This window comes from Cupressus sempervirens, chromosome 1 (assembly GCF_028749045.1).
Source record: "Cupressus sempervirens isolate cs-2001-9-10 chromosome 1, ASM2874904v1, whole genome shotgun sequence".
In the NCBI taxonomy this organism is placed as follows: Eukaryota; Viridiplantae; Streptophyta; class Pinopsida; order Cupressales; family Cupressaceae; genus Cupressus; species Cupressus sempervirens.
Window position 1 is genome coordinate 524,515,752 of NC_143118.1, and position 24,467 is coordinate 524,540,218.

Consider the following 24,467-nt stretch of genomic DNA (forward strand, 5'->3'; position numbering starts at 1 on the left):
TGGTGGCATTGGCAATTGGTTGTCATCTGCATATGATTGAACTTATTATTAATGGAGTTCATGTTTATTATATAATTAACGAGGCTTCGTTATTATTAATGCACTTTATGTTATTTCATTATAAATTGGTGTTGTGAACTTGAAGCCTCTTAAGTGAGAAGTGTGAAGAGGAAACTAAGATGCACAATTGTATTATAAATATGACTCCATTTGTTAGGAATCGGCATCCAATTGTCTATTGCTTTTTATTATTTCTTGTTGAGGGTTTTAACTGAGTTTGGTGAATTCAATCCATTGCCAAAGTATAATGGATTTGAACTGAGTATTGGCATCTGAATTTAGAGACTTCTCGTACTGTGTCTTTAGTGGCTGAGAAGCGATTTGCTTGCTGGAGAATTCGGTGTTTGGATGTACTGGTTTGTGTGCCCTTTAATCTGTTGTTGGGCATTGCATTTGGGTCTGCAATAGGCTATCATATTCTGAAGGAAAATTTGGAATCCATATTTTTGTTATTGTGAGTTATTTCCTGAAGAGGTTGGTGTTGTGAATTCTGTATTTTGAGCACCCAGTATATCTGCCGCTAGGCATGATCTACTTCTGCATTTAATGGTCATACGATCTGCAATCAAGATGCCAATAATTCTCTGCTCTAGGCATTGATTGACTGTGGCATTTGGAGAATGTTTTATAGCTGGTCGAACTGGGCATTCTAACACCCAGACTGGGTGATTTTGGTCTGCAATTTGGTCGCTGTTAGCAATTGATATTGAGTGACAAATTTCCCTGCATAGCGACAGCATCATATGGTGACTGCGGGCATTGTTTCTTGGGTGATTGTGGAAATTAGTGGCCCTATCGGGCTATCTGTTTAAACACTCAGATTGAACAAACTTACTCCTGCACATTGAAATGCCATTATTGGCATTATAGCTAGGTGGCTGCAAGTGTTGAGTGTGGAGTTTGTATTTGTAAGAAGGATTGACCAAGTTTATGAACAGCTCTACTGCAACCTTAATACCAGGTTCGTTGGTTATTTAATTATTAAGTTGTTTTCAGTATATGGTTTGTGAGCAAGGGAAAAAAAATTAAATAAATTGGTAATTATCGTTATTCTGTCATTGCATTTCAGTTTTATATATATATATATATATATATATATATATATATATATATATATATATATATATATATATATATATATATATATATATATATATATATATATTCTGTCAACTCTACAAGATTACAAGATAAATCAAAATGGAAACAACTTCATCTAGCATTACAGTGGTGTGAGCCAGATGGGCTCATTACAATTTGGGAGGCGACCAACATGATGGCCTTTCAAATTGACATCTCAGACTGTGAAGTCAAACTCACCCACAGTTGCTCATTCACTTACCACCCAAACTCCTCCATTAATTCGCAAGATTTAGCTGCACCTATCAATGACGTGTTCTAACCAAAATTTGTTGGAACTTCCTCTCAACTCGTTGGCTCCGGATTGTTGAAGTTTGTAGCTGCGATAGAGATCTTTATCTCTCAAAATCTAGACGCTATTACCATTATTGTCATCTTCAGCTGAAAAGGACACTTAAGTTTAATTTGTAATATTAAATGCAAATGACATGTGTCATTCACATGCATTGAGGCATGAATATTCGAACAGTTATAATTAATTATAGGAGTTCTGAGAATCTCAAGAGACCTTCGATTATAATGTGAAGAGTCTCTCCTATTGTTATATATTTGTATCAAGCAAAGAATATTGTACACTTGAAGATTTCATTATCAATAAAGATATATTTTTGTTGTGTGGTTGGGTTTCTCCTTTCATTCTTGAAGGGTTTTCCTAGGATATTTCTAGCATTCTTTGTTTCAGTTCTGTCTCTTTCTTATTGTTGGTTATCTCCATGGATTTCTGGGCTCTAGTTTTAACATGGTATCAGAGCCAGGTTAACAACAACAATAAAGCTATATCTTCAATGTGCGTTGGTTTTGGTTGCTTCCATCTCAATTTTATTTGGCTATTTTGTGATTTTTATAGAGAAGTTGTCCCTATCTCGGTTTTGGTTATATATTTTCTTTGTATTTATAAAGCTTAGAGGAGAATCGAAATTATCATGTCTTGATTTTATGCATATGATAATGCTTTCAATCTTTCAGTTTATTCTTCAGAGGTTTCTTTGATTGTTCATGTGATTTATTCTACTTCTTTTGAGTCATGCCATGTCAAGGAAATTATTATTATTCCTCTTAATATTCAATCGTCGTTTCTTCCTGTGCTATATATATCTCTGCTTCTTATACGTTCCCATCAATTTGTATTGAGGTTTCACATGTCATGTATATATGTTCTTTGCATACGGTAATGTGGTAGCAGTGATTAATTATGACTTGGCATTCATTGTTCACCATTTCTTTTCTTCTCGGGCTTCCTTTATTATTCATGTTCGTATATTTATTATATTTGTCAGTTTCGCTCCATAATGTTTGCATCGATTCATCTTCCATCACCATCAAGCACTTTGTTTTTCCTTTGGCTTGGCAACTGATATAGTCAATATTTTTTTTTAGTTATGCTCTTTTGCATCATTCTTATCATGCATACTTGGACTCCACTCGGATTCTGATGTGTATGATCGAAGTCGCATCGATTGGTTGTTCAAGAATTATCAACCCAAGAGTCACCTCTCTATTCACAACAATGCTCATGTTCAAGAATTATCGACCCAAGTTTTGGTCATCATCATCGTGTCTGAATGACTCGTCTCTTGCTAAGGTCTTTTTATTCTTTAGTGGCAGTTGGAATCATGCGGCTTGTGTGATGTGAATCGCTCATATCTGCCTTATATTTCTCATGATTAAAGGCATCGTGTCACATCCGTGACTCTTCTTGCAATATCTATATCTTGCATTCCACACTACCAGATAAATTTCTTGCAATATTTATAAGTTTGGAGTACTTACTTTTTTTTTCTTTTATCATTATTGGTTTCCATTCAAGTGTTAAGCGTTACTTATTCTTTTAAGAGTTTGATGTTTGTATCACTCTTCTATGTTATTGTCATGACTATTCAAAATCGCTCTCCTTTTTTTGCACAACTTGGTTATTGGGAGTATTGAAATTTTGTCTTCAGTGATCTTTCTTTCTTGACACGTCTTCTTCAATGCTCATGAGGCAACATGTTCTCTTGAGCATTATTTTCTTCCTCTTCTTGCATCCACCATTTTTTATATCGATGTGTGCTGGCTTGGAAACATCTTTGTGATTATATCCTTGTCATCGAACTAATTTGGCTTGATTCTAGTCATGTTACTTTTCTTATGTGGCATCATGCTGCTGTCGAGGCAAGAGTAGGTCCACGAACAAGTGGCGATGGCAGGAATATTAGATACCCAAGGCACAATGTTGTGTAGAGGAAATCTCTAAATTTGATCAAAAAACTCGTCTTATTCCATTCGGGACTCAAGTCATTAGCATGGACTGGTTTTGTTGGATATGGGTCATGCACGATGAGACCAACTCTGCTTCAGATATAACACTCAAAGGGAGCTTATGATTTTTTGAGGGAGGTTTCTTTAGCTATCTTCTTATAATACTCAAAATTATATTTGTTTTTTGTTGAGAGGATGTTTCAATCATTGAATGCATGTTATTAAAATGATTCTTTATTTGTGATAAGTTATTGGTATTGTAGAATTTGAGATTCTTGCTGGAAAAGATTTTCAGATGTGATTGCATTCTTCAACTACAAAGTGGGACTTTGTTGTGAAATAGTATTGCATGAGGTTGCAGAGATAAGTATTGCATGGAATTGAAGAGATAAGTATTATATTATATTCTTATAATTTTATTGATGCTATGAGATTTATATTAACTTTAGAGGCATTATTCTAAATCTCCTTGTGTATGTGTCTTTATTGAGATTAGACTACAAAAGATGAGTATTTATGGTTATATTTTTGAAAGAGATTATTTTTAGCATTGATAGTTGATTTTAATCTCTCTTGCTTCAGGATAAGGATTATAGGTCCAATGGGAGATGTTGAGCTTTAGAGGGAGATTTTAGCTTCAAAGGGAGGTTTGATTATTAAGAGGGAGTGCTTATGGAATCCCCTTCATTCTCATATATGCTTGTGATGCTTGTGGTATTTATAAAATTTGAGACTTAAATGGAATCAAGTCTTAGTTTTTTATTGCCTATTTTATTCTTGTGTGAATAAATGAGATTGTAAGATCAGCTATGATAACTCTTTCACTATGCGATAGTGAACATCATGCTAAGAGAGTTCATGATGTCATCACGTTGAGAAACTCCGTAATGGGAGTTGGATATCATGTTGAGAGATTCCATGACAGTTCACGTTGAGAGAGTCCGTGATTAAAGGCTTAGTTATGAGTGGTTAAAATCTTTCATGTTGAGTGATTCCATGATTATGGTTGGTTGGTTCAAATCTTTCATATTGAGTGATTCCATGATTATGGTTGGTTGGTTTAAATCTTTCATGTTGAGTGATTCCATAATTATGAGTAATTGTTTCATGTTGAGTAATTGCATGATTATGAGTAAATGTTTCAAGGTTATCATGTTAAGTAATTCCATGAGTAAATTATTCTCTTAGTGTTATAAGAGAATCTAGTTATGCGTCTTGCAAGATTTTCATCTTGAGTGACTTCATGAAATTTTATAGGATCTATATTGTGTGATTGATCAGCTAAAGATCTCTCTCTAGCTAAGAGGGAGTGTTGAAGTTTGTAGCTGTGATAGAGATCTTTATCTTTCGAAATATGGACATTATTCACGTTACTATCATCTTCAACTGAAACTTCAACTGAAAAGGACACTTAAGTTTAATTTGCAATATTAAATGTAAATGACATGTGTCATTCACCTGCATTGAGGCATGAATATTTGAAGAGTTATAATTAATTTTAGGAGTTACGAGAATCTCAAGAGACCTTCGGTTATAATGTGAAGAGTCTCTCCTATTGTTATATATTCATATCAAGGAAAGGATATTGTACACTTGAACATTTCATTATCAATAAAGATATATTTTTGTTGTGTGGCTGAGTTTTTCCTTTCATCCTTGAAGGGTTTTCCCAGGATATTTCTGGTGTTCTTTGTTTCAGTTCTGTCTCTTTCTTATTGTTGGTTATCTCCATGGATTTCTGGGCTCTAGTTTTAACAGGGATTTCATCCAAAACAACTTTGTCTAAGGATTTCATCTCAGACAACTTCTCATATGATAATTTTGAGTCTCTCCAAAAACGATTTCTTCTTTATCATGCCCATTATTTGCTTGTCCCTCGACATAAAACTTGCTTGCGGGAGATTCTCGAGCATTACCAAGGGCTTAACATGCACCAACTGGGATGGGTGTTACTGCTTGAAGAAGGCAAGAGTAATAGTTAAGCTATTGACACGCATCCTACAAGGGGGAAGGTGCCATATAGGCCATTGGTCAGCCCAAAGAGCCACATCAATGCTAGCAGTGCCACCAGCAATAAAGAACGAGACATACAAGCCTTGTTCCAAACAAGGAAGCCCGCTAGGAGAAAAAAATGGAACAAGACTTTTTCTAACCGGACCCCCACGACATTCCTATTTGTCCACCATTAGCCTATCGGAATGTGGGAATAGGCTAAGGACCTCACTTGCGACTAAGCTAGGGAGGAAGACATGACTTTTTTTCCTACTAAACCCTAAAACAGCCCAATATGAGGCCTTACAACACAAAATCATTTCATTTTACCTCTTATTTTGCTCTCACCGTATTTTCTCTCCACTTTGGAGGTGATTGTATTCAAAGGAGATCAATTGTGGAATGCCAAATGGCTTCCGCAAAGGAGATTTAAGTGCATAAGATATGCATTTCAACCCTAGGATCCCTAATACAAAGCAATGGGCAGCAAAGCTTTGGGATGTAGCACTAGAGTTTGCCGACTAGGATGAAACCATTCAGGATCTTGCCAAAACCACTATGGATGATGTGGATGATGATGGTGACATGCCACATGGTGCATCTAGTGTGAGTGGAACCGCTTTGGGTTCAAATGATTGAGATGATCTTGAACTTGCAGCTGCAGGAAAACCAATACACGATGATTTTTTTGATAATCCCTTTGATGATTGGTGAACATTAATCATGTTTCATGAACTACATTTTGTAATTCAGTAATTGTAATGATCTTCATTAGAATTGTGAACATAGACATATATGACATCATTTGTATGGCTTATTTGAATATTTGTCAACTATCAACTGGCATTTAATATCTATCTTTGGCATTCGGCATTCATCAATAATCAAGTATCATATTATGACATGATTTAGTTTTACAATTCTCTAAGTTTCTCTTATTTACACACGCACATATGCAAACACAAACACACACACACACACCTAAAAATTTCACACCTACATACCGGCTTCGCATACCCACATCAGTCCCCATACCCGAACTGGTAACTTAGCATACAATGATACCATATTTCCTTCCCATTTCTCAGCAAGCATGTATTTTAGGCATTCATAACCACATCTTTCAATACAACATGACTGTTATATCATAAGGTGCACAGCACTCACAAATTCATCGGTATACAATATTTTCTTAAAGTATGATAGTCTTTAATGCAAGTGAAGCACTGTTGGTCTCATGCACAGCAGGATTACTAAGATAACAGTAAGGATGATGTGAAGAACAATTAGATAACCATTAAAGACAAAAATGATAATTCTAAACCAGTGCAGGTTGAGAAGCAATGTTGGTAATGTGATAGTGCTACAAGAAAGTGGCATTGTGAACGGTGATTGAAAATGTCAATAAAAAGCCTGAAAGATTTGAAGACAGCATGAAGTGTACGAGACACAGCTATCAGGAATTCATGGCACACCCATGAGAGAGACAAAGCTAACAATAAAGACATGAATGTCATGAAATAAACAAACCTTGAAGCTTGTATGCATGTTCTATGATGATGCAATGAATGATCATTGATTTTAGATAGATTAATGTTATTAAGTTGCTATGATAATTGTTTTTGATTAATGGTATAAACGGGTTTTGAAGGGACCCCGAAACCCTTTACAATCTTTCCAAAGTTAGATATTCAAGCATATCACAAGTTACAACAGTTACCCCAAAAGCAGGTAACATAAAAACATGTTTCCCGTTCCCCCCGCCCCAGAAACCCAGGGTAACATAGGAATAGTGAGAATTTGGACACCTGTAATAACATCAAATGCTCCTGGGAATGATTGCGTTTATGTTAGCAATGCTTATTGTAATTGATACTCTATCAAATTTGTTATATGACGTAATAGGGTTATGACTCTGATAGATTTCAGATTGTCTCCCTGTCTCTTTTTAGGTCTGTGGGTACTGGTTTTTTCCTCATTTCTAGTTACTTGTTATTCCATTACACATGCAGTCTGAATTGACCTGTTAGGCCCCAGTAACCTTTTAGTAAACTATTCCCTATATAAAAAAGGTATAGTTGTTGTTGGTCCTAGGCTCAAAATGTTTCTTGATAAAGATTCATAACTGAAGAGTTCACATGGAGCAAACGAAGATGGCTAACAATGTGATTATTGGTTCCTTAGACTGTTGATCTTGTGGATGTCATTAAAACTCCTTCAATTCAATTCAATGCAATCACAAGCTTCAAATCTGCATGATTTCCATATCTGAATATATTGCAAAGGTCTTTGAAAATATCGTAAGCACTTTTCTAATGGGAAGTTCTTGTATCCATCTTCATAAAAACAGTTTGTGCATTACATGTTATATCAGGTCGGCACTTTGTCTCATGTCCTACTATAATATAACCATTATGCTTATATCAGGTCGGCACTTTGTCTCATGTCCGACTATAATATAACCATTATGCTTAAACTTAGAGCTGGTTTTTAAAAATGTAATAATCCTTCACAAGCAGCAAGCTTGGGTTTGGAGGAATGGTGCGTATATTGTTATTTCTTGGAGCGGAGCACAAGGCCCTATGAAATTAACAGAGTGTTGACCTGTAGAGTTCTCATCGTTTTAATTGTTTTTGCCTTCTAGATTTAATATAGAATAAGAATGACCCACTTCAAAACACTCCAGCAGGTGCAGCCCAATCTGGGAACGTCTAGGTAGACTTTGAAGAATTGCCTTCCAACTCAAGTCGAAAGAACATTTCAGTTAAATTGAACGAACGAATCAGGGCAAACCACACGAACATTTCTTAAAAACAGAAGGGGAAAAATCCAAGAACAAAGATATGTTCTAGGCTGTCGATTGCCAATCAACCATTCTTGGTCATATCTAAATCAAAGCGGGGTCTAGAAACAGGGCATTTCACCACGAATATGTAAATAAAATGTGTAATTTGAAAGCAGATGTGGTTGTGTCCAGCTACAAATTTCGACTCTGAAGCTAATGATGTTAGACACTTAAAAGACAGAAAAAGTAGCTGAAAACAATCGTAAATTAATTTTAAGAAAGAATAGTACCCAGTATCTGAGAGAAGAAATATGCATTGCATCATTTTTCTGTACTGTAGCAATCGATCCAACCCACCAGCTCTTTTCCACCACCCACTACTGTTGCCTACAATTCACCAGCGCAGACATTTATATTCTAAATTTCCAAGCTTTGGACTGACAGGATCAGTGTACCAACAATCGTAAAGATGGATCGCTTGGTTATGGAGAAGATCCACCACCACTCTAAAATTAATAATATGCGTAGCCAAAGCAGCGTTTTCACAGTGCTTTGAGGAGGAATTTGCTTTTGATAATTCGGAAAATCGGAGATCGGGGGGTGTGAAAGAGCTATGGGTCATCTTCAGTTTAGTTGGGGCCTTCGGGTAAAACTAGTTATTATTCTTAGGGAAGGGAATGTGCACATGTGCACGTAGTCTATTGAAAATTATAAAGTAGTGAACTCCAAATCATGGAGGTAATCTACGACCTTAAGGGTCCATTTGGTTGCTGGAATATAAATTAAGCATTGGCATTTGGAATGCTGGCTTTGGGATTCTAGAACTTAGAATCCAGATTATGATTAGAGAATCCAATTTGGGACTGTTTGGTTGACCAAGAATTCATTGTGAGAATACAGATTTCCTCCATTTGGTTGCACATTGTGGAATTGGAATACTAGCCAAAATAACATGCAAAATATTATCATCCAGCTGTAGCATTATCATCATGCAAAAAAATTAAATACTTATTTGGTTTGTTGAAGTCCAAACATTTTTAACAAGTATAAAAAAATTAAGTCATGTTGAAAATAAACATTATCATAACGGATGAGGACGAGATTGTACTAATGGATACTAAAACTTTTATTACTCTTGCTCTATAAAAAAAATACCATTGATTATAATTCACATAATTACTGATATGAAATATGTATATTGTTCAAGTCTCGCTGAATGAATCCGAATCACAAGAATTGATGAAATAAAAGTCAAGAAAATCTCATTAAAAATATATATATTTGTAGAGATCCAATAAAAAATGTGATCATCACAACATTCAAACTCACAGGTGCAAAGTCTAAATTTTTATATTAAATTTTTACGAAATCTTACTTGGAAACACTTTTACGCCAGAAAAAAAATCAATAGAGTAGATTGTTTTTGTCCTGCATAAAATTCATTTAACTGAGAAACAATGTATGTGAAAAAGTTATTTCACCAAACTTTTTTGTAGTAACTACTGAGGCGGATCAAGCAGAAAAAGCTTGATAAATTACTCAACGGTGGCAAATATATGAGCAAGTAATAGCGAAAAAATTTTCCCCCCATTTAAAAAAATTAAATTTCAAAAATTAGTGCAAAAAAAAGTGCCCCCAAATGGGCATCCGGAAGTCAAACCCAATCAAATTTTACTTTAGTTGAAATCCTCATTTTCAAAAAATGAGATTTAAAATGGGAATTAAAACGGGAATTCCAAATAACAAGTATTTGAAGGAATTTGGAATCCTTGTTTTGGGGGTCAAATGGGGATACTGGATTCCACTTTTTTCCAATTCCAATTCCGATTGTGCGGACCCAAACAATGGATTAGAATTTTTTTTAAATTCTAAATGCCAATTCCATTCTAATTCCAGCTACCAAACGGGCCCTAAGCTTGACATCAACACCTACAAGAACTATAGATTGGGCTACGAAAGCTATGAGAGAAATAAGGAGAAGGTTTTTTTTTCTCTTGATTTTAATAAAGCATTCAACATTGTATGTATAAAAGAATTAGAGAGAGAAAAGTTAGGTATTTCATAAAAATATAGGGCATAATTTTATAGGCTTTATGATTAGGTCTAACTTGAAACTTAAAAAAGAGAGTCAATAGAATGTTTGGGGAGTAACATAGGTATATTTTTTTAATTGTGTTTGGACTATACATAATATTTTAGGGTTAGTAGAAATACAAATATAGAGGTGTGGGGTTGTTCACATAATAAGTTGTTCTTATATGTATGTGACCTTATTTTAGTGGAGAAACTAATGCATAGTTTAAGAAAGCACTAGAGAACTTAAGAATTTTTTTGTCAAAAGTTGGCAATACAAGTCAAGGCTGACAAAACTAAGTTCATGATCCTTATCTTACATTTAAAACAATGTATTTTTGACTTTGTATTGAAGGGAGCCTTTTGAAGGCGGTGGATGGATATAAGTACATTAAATTAGATTTTAATAATAAATTCGATTGGGAGACTTGTAGGACAACAAGAATACGATGAGTGTGAGAAGCTTTGTTCTTGTTATGAAACAAATGTAAATATGTAGAATTTTGAGATGTGAAGACTAAGAAGGCCCTATTTGTATCACTTATTATACTAGTAATGCACTATAAGTGTGAAATTTCATATAAGAACAAATCAAAATTAAAATGGAGACAAAGAAATTTTACAAATGTATTTACCCACACACGATTTTGAAGCTAAAATTTTGGTTTCATATAGGAATGCACTAGCTAAGGTGAGTGTTTTCTCATTAGTCGTTAGCTTTAATTTAAATGTTATCTCAAAAGAATAGAGCACAAAGTCAAGTAGTTGACCCAAAATAGAAGTGGAGGAAAATTCATGTAGAAAGAACACATGGATGGAACAAAATAATAAGTGGTTGTGTAAATGGAACATTGGTATGCAAGAATGTCCAAAAAAGGAAATTAAAAGATATATGAGAGAAAAGTCAACTATATGGATGAAGCAACTTAGGTAAAAGAAAGACTATCATGTTAGAGAACCCAATCTCATGTATGACCATGAGCAAAAAACATATATGGGAACAGAAATTAAATGAGAAGAAAAATATGGATAGCTCAACTAAGGAGTAGTGTCACCTTGGCTCTAACATTGTTACCTTATTTCTATCATTGCTGCCCACTCCCCCCCCCCCCCCCCTGGGAGTGGCTATAGGGCAACTTATATGCACCTGTAGCTAGTGCTAAATAGTGGAAGTCATTTATATTTTCCTTGAATAATGGTGCATATATGTTGCACCGTAGATGCCCCCCACTCTCAACCACCACCAATTAAAAAATTGTATATTGAAAAAACTAATTTGTCAAGACATTTGAATGACATAGCAAACTTGTTTACTGTTAGGTCTTCTCAAAAAGTCTTCATACTATATAATTTTTACTTTTGCTTGTACTTTTGCAAAGTTTTGGTAATCCAAAAGGTTTGGATAGCTACCATATTTATGAAAACTTCGATATTTTTCATTGTCTCAACCAAAGTGTTGACTTTCAATTTTTTATAAATCTAAAAGTTAAGTTGTTTTAAGTCCATGTTTCGTTTGTTGGCTTTTCTTCATATGTAGGTAATTTTGGAAGTTTTGACTCTCAAACCTATAGAAATCTTCATTGCCAAGTATTTTTTCAATTGTACTAGTAATTTATGAGGAATTACAATTCTTTCAAACTTTTGACAAAGTCAACATTATGAATTTCTCCATCAATAAACTTTCAAAGCATAGTTCGAATGGGAGTATACAATGTCAACAACAATACAAGTTTCCAAAACTCATTAAAGTACCAATAAAGTTTGCATTGAAGGTAAATATGTTGATAAAAAGAGAGGAAGATTGAAATCTTTAGAGAGAAATGTACTTTATCAATAGATGGTGAAGTTTGCAAAACTAGTCTAAACTCCAACAAGGTTAGTAAAAAGGGGCACTTTACTATAAATGGCTTGAGTTGAAATGCAAACAAACTAAACATTATCTATAATTGGATGAGTTCTTAAATCTCATTCAAGCACCACCAAAGTTTGAAGATGTTAAAGAACATATAAAGAAAAGCTTTGAAAAAAAAGGTGAAGTGGTAAGGGAATGGGTTAGTGAAATTCCCCATACTACTAACAAGATTCTTAAAAGGTGACAAATTGTTAACAAAAGAGAAAAGGCTTAAAGTTTACAATAGAAGAAAATATGGTAAAAGAACTTACCATAACAAAACACCAACAATGCTTGCAAAAGTACTCAAAACCTTGACAAACAAGAAATTTGCTTCCAAAAATAAATGAAAAAGATGAAACTCAAAGATTAAAAAATAAAAGATGTAAACAAATTAAGAAATTATAAACAATAGGTAAATTTTAAATAAAATGGATGAAGATAAAAGAAGGGAGACATGGGGATAGAAAATAAAGTTTTGAAAGAAAATGAAAAGCATAAAATTGGAAGTTTTATCAAACTTATGATAAGGCCAACCCCATCAAATTATGACAAACTTCATATAGGCGACCAAAATTCCAATAACAAGAAAAGAAGTTGAAAATCTTCAATGAAAAGGATAAAGGTGAGAAAGAAGAGTAAAAAGTGGAGATAAGAAAGAAAGGTGAGAAAGAGAAAGAAAGGTTCAAATGTCAATGCAAGGAGCTAAAAGGAAGATTGAAGAGCGGTGAAATCATAAGTTTCAAAAACCTATCAAACTTTTAACCAAGTTAGTAAGAAGGTTGAAACTACCTGTTCCATTAAAATGGTTGGTAGAGAAAGAACAGAAACAATAGTGAAGGTTCTTGTTAGAAAGTAAAGTCCACCAATATAACTGAGAGGATGGGGTCGTGAATCAGTTATGCAATTATTATAACAATTATCAACCTTATTAATGCTTAACCATATGAGTAATATAATCAGCAACCAAAACAAGATATTCATACACAGTAACACCAGATATGTTAACTAGGGAAACCCTTGATCAGAGGGAAAACCCTAGTGGGGATGGTACCCACAAAATGATGTATTAATATTAATATTCTAAGGATGGACCCTATTAAGATTCAATGAAATACATTCAATACATATTAATCCCTATTAGGAGACTTTGAATTCCTGTTAGGATATTCCAAGCTTGTTAGGAGTTGTAGAAAGCAGATGGACCCGATGTCTCAACAACTTTAGGGGCAAGAGCATTGAACTCATTGTCCAACTAATCTTTGTATTATTCCTTGCAAAATAATAGAAATAAACTATACTTCCTCTTCCTCTTCCAATGTCTTGTTAGCCAGACTGCTGCTCCTTCTGATCTTGATACTAGATTACCAACTTTGCATCCAATAATCCCTTGGATCGCTTACTTGCATTTACCAAATACTCTCCTCTTTTTCCCTCTATTGCAATCACAATGCATACTTACATCAAGGAAAATAATTTCCTTTATATCGTGTCCTTAAAAAATTCCTTGAGTTGGCCTTGAGGCTTTCTCATATAATTATAACAGGACCACATTAGGATAATTAATTAATTTCTAATTATACAACACTATCAACTCACAATCTTTACAACTTCTCACACGTGTAACTCCAGAACTTGTGCACCCACTGACATCATCATTAGACTATCAATTGTCACTATATAACTTTGCATATCATGATTTTATCTTTGTTAGGAGATACAATCCATTCATCAGAAACTACTTCTCAAGTACTTTGTCTATATAATGTTGTTTGTAAATCAAGCATATCTTCTTCATATCTTTGACTCTTTGTATGTGCATTTAACCACGTCATCATGACACAATGTAGAACATGTCCTTAACCATGCTTGATCTAATCATCAATTCTTTATTTGTACAATCTCATTCTTTGTCTGCTACTCTGCCAGTCTTTACAAAAATACTACTATATTGACATCATTGACAAACACAGTCATGAATACAACATACTAATCATGCTAACAATCTCCACATGCTCTAGCAATGCTTGGGGTACTCCCCCAAAGGAATACCATCAGCATTCATGCTAACAATCTCCCCCTTTGGCATTGATGGCAACATACATGAAAAACATCTAAGTTCCAAGAATACCAAAACAACACTCTGATGTTGTTATTGTTCTCATATTTTCAAATCCTCTTCATCAATCAAATCTAAACCTTACTAGAACACTATTTTGTTCTATGCATCTTTCTTTAGGATCAACACTGGTTGTTCACACACTAAACAAATCTCAACTTATCCCTCATTCAATGTATCACCCCATTGAAACCTTATACATAGGAGATCTCATTCTCCCCCTCATTAATCAATCTCTCCCTTATTCATGCAAACTCTCCCTCATTCATACATAAGAGATGTTTTTCATGCATACTCTCCCCCATTGACATCAATGGTAAAGGCTTCATTATGTCAATCATCTGCTCCAAATCTTCAATCAGCTCAAGTGTCCAAAGACATTATTTTAAACCAACTACCAAAAGTCTTAGATGACTCTAGTCATCTCAGATACTCCCCCATATAGGAAGCATCATCATTCAGTCCAGTCAAAGAATAATGCTATGTACCACTGGACTGATGCAATCTCTGCATCATCTACTCAGAAGTAGGTAGGGGCATAACCCCAAGCATACCTCGCAAGTACTCAAATGTATCTTTAGGGAAAAGGCTTCGTAAAGATATCTGTAATCTAATATTTTGTACTTACATATTCCAATCTGATCTCTTTCTCTGCAACTTTATCTCTCAAAACATGATACTTAATAGATATATGCTTAGTCTTAGAATGCAGTAAAAGATTCTTAGACATAATCACTATACTTGTGTTATCACAATGTATAATAACATATTCTGAAAATTCTATCCTAGTATCCTTCAACATCTACTTCATTCACATGATCTGATTACAATTGTTTGTTGCTACCACATACTCTGCTTCAGTTGTACTCTATGAAATACAATATTGTTTCTTGCTCAGCCAAGAAGCCAATCTTCCTCCAAGAAAAAATGCTCCACCACTAGTGTTTTTTCTATCACCCATATTGCATGCCAAATCCGCATTAGTCTAAGCACACAAAGTGAAATTACTTGATCTATCATATCATAATCCATAATCAAGTGTTCCCTTCAAATATCTAAATATCCTCTTTACTACTACATTATGAGATTCCTTAGGATCAACTTGAAATCTTCCTACTATCCCAACTGCATTTTCTATATCTAGTCTGCTGTGAGTTAGATATTGCAAACCTCTAATCATTGATCTGTACTTCTTATGCTTAGTTGTAGTTGTCTCATCTTTGCTATATAACTTGTGACCAGTTACCATTGGTGTACCAAAAAGCTTTCAACTTTCCAAGCCAAATCTTTTCAACAAGTCTTTTAAATACTTAGGTTGTGAAATGAAAATACCTTCACTATTTTACACAATTTGTAAACCTAGGAAAAGCTTCATCTCACCAATCATACTCATCTCAAATTCATTCTTCATCTCTTGAGAAAACTTATCACTTGCTTCATCATTACATCCAAAGATTATGTCATCAATAAATCACAATGATTAACAAACCATTTTCAATTTAAAAAAAATAAAGGTTACTATTTGGTGTACCTTTAGCAAATCCAACTTTTTCCAAATACTTATCCAATTTTGCATACCAGGTTCTAGGTGCTTGCTTTAAACCATATAGTGCTTTCTTCAATTTGCATACCATATCCTTTTCTTCTGTCAAAGAAAATCCTTCAGGATGCTCAATGTAGAGTCCTTCAAGTTCTCCATTCATAAAGGTTGACTTGACATCCATGTGATACACTTTAAAATTCTTATTTGTTGCATAAGCCAAGAACATTTTTATTGCTTCCATTCTGGCTACAGGGGCAAATGTTTCTTCGTAATCTATTCTGTCTTGCTGTGAGCATCCTTTGCATACCAATCTAGCTTTGTTCCTCACAACTTTTCCTTATTTATTCATCTTATTTCTGAATACCCATTTAGTTCCTATAACATTCTTTTCATTAGGTATAGGAACCAATTCCAATGTTTCATTCTTCACACTTTGATCGTTCTTCCTTCATTGCTTGAATCCAATGATCATCCTTGCATGCCTCATCTATCCTCTTAGGTTCAACTTGAGAAATCAAACATAGTTCCCCATGTACTTTGTTTCTTGTCATTGCCTTTAGAATAGTAGGGAGACCCATAAAATTGTAGAGTAGGGGCCCCCTTCTATATTATTAGGCCTCCTACCATTCAGGGTGGTTGGCTCAGGGGAAGTCCTCAATCTATTGATCGAGCCCACCCCCCTACTGTAGATAGGGTGGATAGGTCCAACCCAATACCAATCGACCAATAATACCAATGTCTTTAAGTGTTCATAGGGAATAGTTGCGATGGGTGGCGAATGCATTCGGCTGGATTGCTTCATACATATCGTATGTACACCTGATATGAGGACTTGTATGTGAGCTTCATGTCTAAATAGTCTAGATATTCACTTGTAAGAAGTCTAAGCTTTCTAAGCTCTATGTTGTTGGGGGACTCGACAAGGGTCTTACTACTTCCAATAATCTTCTCTGCAGGGTGATTCTTTGACTAATTCTTGTTAGGTGTAAGAGTTGCTATCTCAACTCTAATCTCTTCTCTAGGTTCAATTCTTTGTTCTTCTCTTTAACTCCAAACTTCTCATCTACTTTCACATTTTCACACTCAACAATTGTCTTAGTTCTATGATTAAAACATCTATAAGCTTTTCTTTTCAATGAATAACAAAGAAACATACCTTCATCGCTTCTTGGATCAAATTTACCAATATCATCATCTGTCTATATGTAACACTTACTTCCAAAAAATTTGAAATACTTCACTGAAGGTGTATGACCAAATCATAGTTCATAAGAAGCCTTATTTTTACCTTTGTCTAATCTGCACTCTGTTCATGGTGTATACTATTGTATCAACTGCTTCCCTCCAGAATGTCTTGGACACATCATTCTCAAACATCATTGCTCTTGTTGCGTCTGATATAGTCCTGTTCCTTCTTTCTGCTATCTCAATTTTCTCAGGGATCTTGGGTGATGATAAATGTCTCTTAATTCCATTTTCTTCACTAAACATGTTAAACTCTCTACAAGTAAACTCTCTACCTCTATTTGATCTTAAACACTTAATCTTTACACTAGATTCATTCTCAACTTTACTCTTAAATATTTTGAACTTCTCAAATGCCTCAGATTTTTCTTTAAGAAATGATATCCTTATCATTCTAGTGAAATCATCAATAGAAATCATAAAGTACCTTTCTCCATAAAATCCTCTTGTTCTGGTAGGACCACTCGAGTCTATTTGAACAATCTCCAAATTCTCTATAGTAGTAAACTTCTTGTTAAGAAATGAAACCTTCTTCTGCTTAGCCATTATACATTCCTTGCAAACAACATTAGTAGGCTTTATGATCTTAGGTAAATCTCTGACTACAAATGTACTACTGGCCTTCACAATATTATCAAATTTTATATGATAGAACCTTCTCTTCCATAACCAACTGTTATCCACTTTTACAACCAAACAAATCATCTCAGTAGGATTCAATTGAAACAAGTTACCTCTGGATCTTGTACTTGTTCCAATTGTAGGAGTTGATGAAATTCAACTCCACAGTGTGCCAAGATCACCTGCATGCAAATAGCTTGCTGAAGAGAAACCAAAGGAGCAAGAGCTTGAAGCGAACAATGCAAGAGAAAATATTTCACAATAAGAAAATGAAATTGCTATGTGAATGGATGGATTTTACAATGAGAGAGAGACCGGATATAAAGGCCTCAAGGAAGCTTACAAGCTGGAAAGTGCAAGAAGATAAAGTTGACAACTAATTATACTTCCACAAAAAGGTGGAATACACTAGAAGGGAACAAACTCTCGTGTTGTCAACAACTCATCAACTACAACTATTAACTAATGCATTAACCTAATTAAACTTAAGTAATAGAATAAATAATTAATAATTAATTAATTAATTACTCTAACACCCCCTCTTAAGTGCAACTTAGGGGAATGCCTTAAGCTCACAAAACTAAGACAAAATGCAGAATGGGTCCCGGCAACAAGGCCATGTTAGGTACCCATGAACAATGCAAAGAAATGCAACCTCTGAAAATGGAGAAAGAGGAAAAACCTCATGGGAAAAACCCTCCCCCAAAAAGAGGTTAAAAACATGTTGAAAAAAATATGAAGTGAAGGAAGGAAGGCCTCAACCAGTCCCCCCAAGGACAACTTTTGTAACCCAAATCATAGACTACAACTGAAGATAGTGTAGTGATGCAAAAGGTTTAGTGAAGATGTCAGCAACCTATGCATTGGTGGGAATGTACTCTAATGCAATAACACCATCCTAGATCAACTAACAAATGAAGTGCATATGAAGCTCAATGTGCTTGGTACATTGATGCTCCACCAAGTTGTGAGAAATGTGGATGGCACTCTCATTATCGCACCACAAAATTGTGGGACGATCAAGCGAAAAACCAAACTCAGTCATCAACTACCAAAGCCATAAAGCCTCCTGACTAGCAAGTACTGCGGCCCAATACTCAACCTCTATGGATGAAAGTGCTCAAGCATGCTGATTTTTGCATGACCATGTGATAGGACCAAAGCCAAGACAAAACACAAAGCCAAAAGTAGACTTCCAATCATTGACATCATCGACCCAATCTGAGTCAGTGTAGCCAACAATGTGTGGGGTCCCTGTGGTGTAATGAATGCCATACATGAGTGTGCCTTGAATGTATCTCAAAATATGTTTGGCAACTTGAAAGTGACTCTCATGAGGGTCCTGAGAAAACCAAGAGAGAAGGCCAACTGCAAAGGAGAGATCAAGACGAGTGTGTGTCAGGTACAATAAGCTGCCAACCAACTATCGATTCAAAGTAGCATCCATGAAAGGTGAAGAGCAGGAGGTAGAAAAAGTGACACCCAGTTGAAAAGGTGTGGGAGCAAGCTTGCAATCAAGCATGTCAAAGTGACAAAACATGTCAAGAGCATACTTCTATTGATACACAAAAATCCTAGTAGAGGACTGAACAATCTGAAGACCAAAAAAATAATGTAGCAAATCAAGATCAGTCATCTCAAACTAGTCCATCAATGCACACTTAACATCCTAAAGCATAGATGATGAGCTACCCATAAGGATAATATCATCAACATATAGAACAAGAATCAAAATCTCATCTCCAAGATGTTAAATGTACACTGTGGGATAAGAATGGCAGTGAGTGAAGCCTGTAGAAAGCATAAAAGAGTCCATCTTCTCATAATAAGCCCTAGGGGCTTGTTTGTGACCATACAATGAGCGTCAAAGTCTGCAAACCAAGGAGGAATCTTGCATAAATCCCATAGGCTGTTCCATATAAATATCCTCAGTGATATCACAGTGCAAGAAGGCACTCTTCACATCCATCTGATAAATAGGCCATCCCTGTGAAGCTACGAGGGATAAGACAAGGTAGACATAATTCATCTTGGTGATAGAGGCAAATGTCTTAGTGTAGTCAATACCTTCAACCTGTGAAAAAACCTTCGCAATAAGATGAGCCTTATGCTTATCAATCGAACCATCAACAACATACTTAGTACGATAAATCCATTTGCATTGCACTGGCTTTCTCCCTTTAGGAAGAGGACAAAGATCCCATGTGTGATTCTTCATCAAAGAAGAATATTACTCCTCAATTGCACTATCCCATTCAAAATGTCCTGTCGCTTCTACAAATGTCTAAGGATCATCACCGATAGCATGATTGAGAAGATTGGAACCCACAATATGAGAACGGGTGTGACAGGAAGCGGAAGGGTCACCAGCTAGAGATCCTACAGCCTCAATTGTAGCTCGAGCCCATTTAGGCATTTGGGGAGGATCCTATGGTAGAGGTAAATAGGGATCACCATGATCATCATTCTCATCATCCGTGGAACAAATTGGAAAAGAGGATGGAGTAGTGGGAGGTGAAATAGGCATTGGAGGTGAGGTATGAACTACAGGAGGGCTCTCATCAAACTGGACATCCCGTCAAAATAGGACCTCTCTAGAATCAGGATCAAATAACCTATAAGCCCTAACATCCTCATAGTAGCCAACAAAAATGAGTGGTCAGCTCTTCCATTCCATTGTTTTCCTCTAAGCATCAGGTACAAATGCCCATGTTGCACTCCCAAAAACTCGGAATGATGATACATCGGGCTTGACATGAGACCAAGCCTCCTCAAGAGTCATATGTCAAACTACCTTGTGAGGCATCTGATTTTGAATATAGTTCACACAATTGACTGCCTCTGCCCAAAAACACGAATCTATGGACCTAGACTGAATCATACAATTAGCCATCTCTCGAAGTGTTATGTTCTTTCTCTCGGCCACACCATTCGGCTGAGGAGTGTAGGACACTGAAAACTAATGCTGAAGACCATGTTCAGAACAAAAATCTCTGAAATCTTGGTTCATGTACTCCCCCCATTGTCCATGTGTATCCGACGAATAGAAAGACCAAACTGCTTCTCTACATATGCCTGAAAGATTCAAAATGAATCAAAGACATCAAACTTGTAATTGAGAAAGTACACCCATGTACATCTGGAGAAGTCATCAATGAATGTAAGCACATATCTGGCACCCAAAAAAGGAGTAGGAAATTACATGAGGTCACTATGAATCAACTCCAAAGGTGCCAAAGCACGAGTGGCTCGTCCATGTGGAAAAGAATCCCTATGTTGATTGCCAAGTGCACAACCCTGACAAACACCATCTAGACAAGAAATTTGGCGAAGCCCAAGAACAAGTGCTTGTGTGCTCATTTGTTGAAGATATTTGTAATTGACATGCCCAAAATGTTCATGCCAAAGTCTACTTACTAAATCTGCATGTGCAACTAAACATGAACCTGTGTCATCAAAAGACTCAAATCCATCAAATCTATAGAGGCGAGATGTAGAGTCAACACTCCCAACAGCCACAATCATCTCAGAATCATGTAAGTCCCAGATAACCACATCATGTGGTGAGAACTCAACTATCTTACCAGAGCCAGAGTGGCAAATTTGATAGATAGACAATAGATTCATTAAAATGTCAGGGACACAAAGAACATCCTGAAGAAAGCCCCCAACTAGTGCAATAAAATTAGAACCCAAAACTGAAAGTTGTGATGAGTTCCCAATAGAAATCTATGTGGTAGCACAAGGAGCAAGTGAAGTGAGCAACATAGGAGTGTTTGTCATGTGGTGAGCGCCGCTGAAATCAAGAATCCATGTAGGCTCTAAATTCATAGCTTGAGCAAAAAGAGCATGACTTTTCCCTATAGGGGGGATGAAGACTAAGGGGCCAAAATATGATGCTCCTTCATGGGTTCCTCTAAAGCCTCCAAATGTTTCCAACACCTAGAAACGGGATGTCCATCCTTGCCACAAAAATTGCAGGTCTCACTAGATTTCTTCTTGGTCTTGGAGGTAGACTCAACATACATCTTTGATAATGCAAATCTTCTCTCTAAACTGCAACTAATAACCTTTATCAACCAACTATCCAACACTCAACAAGTTATGCTTCAAACCATCAACAAAGTAAACATCATCAACATTAGTCTTTCCATCAAGAGTAATAGATCCTATCCATGTGATGTGACAAGATACATTGTTACCAACTCTAACAATTCCTCCATCATGATTTCTAAATTTAACAAACTTGTTCATATCACTAGTCATATGATGTAAACATCCACTATCTATAATCCAATTAGATTTCATTTTAACTTGAGAAACTAGAGCTTTTTCTTCTCTAATTTCAATTTCAGAACTTTCTTCCTTTATAGCCACAAATCCTAACTCATCATCACTTCCACTTTGAACTCTTTCCTTATATTCATCATCTTCATTTGCTTATAACCAATCTCTAGGTCTTCTAGGCTTGAAATTTCTCTTACTTTTTCTCTCTTTTAGGAAACTTATACCTTCTTCAATCTATCTATTTTCTTCAGATTTGGATCTGATTTTGCTAGCATAATCTCCATGGGTGCTTGCACTTTTGGATAAACAAGGATGAACATTTAATGCACTAAAAGTTGTCTCCACTCTTGTTAATTCTCTAGACTGCCTCAAACTTAATTTTGTTGCTTCCAATCTTCCAAGCAATGTTTCCCTGGTGAACTTCTCAGTACAAGGTATCAAAAGTTCAATAATTTGTGAAACTTGCTTGAATGGTGGTGTCAAAGTTTTCAAAATATTCCATATAATATCATCTTCTTCTTTAGATCCTTCACAAGACTTAATTACTAGCTGTATTCATTTTTTGGAATGGTTGTCAACAATGCTTCTATGGCTTGCATATTACACATAAACATATCTCTTTCTGCTTCATTGCATTCCTCAATCTTGATTTCTTTCATAATTGCTTTGTCACCCTTTGTCAAAATCCAATATCCTAGGCCCATACATAGCAAATGAGTCTTCGTCGTTTCCTTCCAATTTTCATAGTTAACTCCATCAAACTTAGGACTTTCTCTTCTCTAGTTACTTGCCATTGATCTCCCAAAGTTGTTAAGCTTTCTCTTCAAGGATATGATGCTCTGATACCAATTATTAGAAATTAAAGTCCACCAATATAACTAAGAGGGGCGGAGGGTGAATTGGTTATGCAACTATTATAACAATTATCAACCTTATTAATGCTTAACTATATGAGAAATATAATCAGCAACCATAACAAGATACGCATACACAATAGCACCAGATATGTTAACTAGGGAAAACCTCGATGGGGATGGTACCCACAAAATGATGTACTAATATAAATATTCCTTGTTAGAGGATGGACCTTGTTAGGAGTCAATGAAATACATTCAATACATATATGTCTCTATTAGGAGACTTTGAATCCCTATTAGGAGATTCTAACTCTATTAAGAGTTGTGCCAACCTTGTTGGGAGTTGTAGAAGGAATATGGACCCATTATCCAAATAGCTTTAGGGGCAAGATCATTGAATTCATTGTCCAACTGATCTCTATATTATTCCTTATAGAATAATAGAAATGAATTATACTTTTACTTCTTCTTCCTCTATCCTTTCAACTAGACTGGTTCTCCTTTTGATTTCGATACCAACTCACCAACTTTGCATCCAATAATCCCTTGGATTGCTTACTTGCATATACCAAATACTCTGCTTTTTTTCACTCTGTCATGATCACAATTCATATTTACAATCAAGGAAAATACCTTCCTTTATACCATATCCTTAGAATAATTCCTTGAGTTGACCTTGAGGCTTTCCAAATTAATTATAATAGGAACACATTAAGATAATTAATTAATTTATAATTATACAACATTGTTGGCTTATAGTCTTTACAACTTCTCACACATGTGACTCCAGAACTTGTGCACTTGTTGACATCATCATTAGGCTACCTGTTATCACTATATAACTTCACATATTATTATTTTATCTCTATTTGAAGATACAATCCATTCATCAGAAATTGTTTCTCATGTACTATGTCTATATACTACTCTCTGTAAATCAAGCATATCTTCTGCATATCTTTGACTCTCTATATGAGCACTTAACCATGCCATCAAGACATAGTGTAGAACATGTCCTTAACCATGCTTGACCTAACCATCAGCTCTATGTTTGTATGAGCTTGTTCTCTATGTGCTACTCTACCAATCTTCATAGAAATACTGCTATGTTGACATCAATGACAAACACAATCATGAATGCAACATGACAATCACACTAACAATCTCCACATACTTTGGCAATGCTTGGGATATTCCCTCAAAGGAATACCATCAACATTCATGCTAACAATTCTTTAGCAGAAGAGGTCAAGGAGGAGTTTCAAAATATCACCAAATCCTTATCCAATAGACACCTAAAGAAGAGAAAACTTGTAGAAGATAGTGAATGTTAGTGCTTAGAAATACCAATCAACTTGGAAGTCTTTAGGCCAAATAGATAAAATTTATGTAAGAAATATGATGTGAGACATTAGATTAAAGTCTATAGTCATCCCTATAAATGCAAAGTCATCTCCATTATTGAATAGCTCAAGGGGTTTCAAGGATTGAATTACAACATCTTAGCCACCTATAATAACTCAAACTAATATTGCCCCACCACCTTAATATTCATAGTTTCTAATTTATAATGTTGTAATTATTGGATGGTTCTATGTGTTAAAAGTCTCTATATT

General features: G+C 35.3%; 1 protein-coding gene across 2 annotated transcripts in view; it reads right to left on the reverse strand.

Moving 5' to 3' along the window:
• The window catches only part of ZIP4 (Clathrin adaptor complexes medium subunit family protein), a 126,401-nt gene extending 117,486 nt beyond the window's left edge, over nt 1-8,915 (reverse strand). The window contains exon 1 of one of the 2 annotated variants that reach the window (XM_089829630.1): nt 8,506-8,915. In XM_089829630.1, the coding sequence (XP_089685756.1) occupies nt 8,506-8,540 (35 nt within the window). In that variant the 5' untranslated portion in view covers nt 8,541-8,915. The remainder of the gene's footprint in view (nt 1-8,505) is intronic. The other variant, XM_089829633.1, reaches the window with a different exon arrangement.
• Between the last annotated feature and the right edge of the window lie 15,552 nt (nt 8,916-24,467).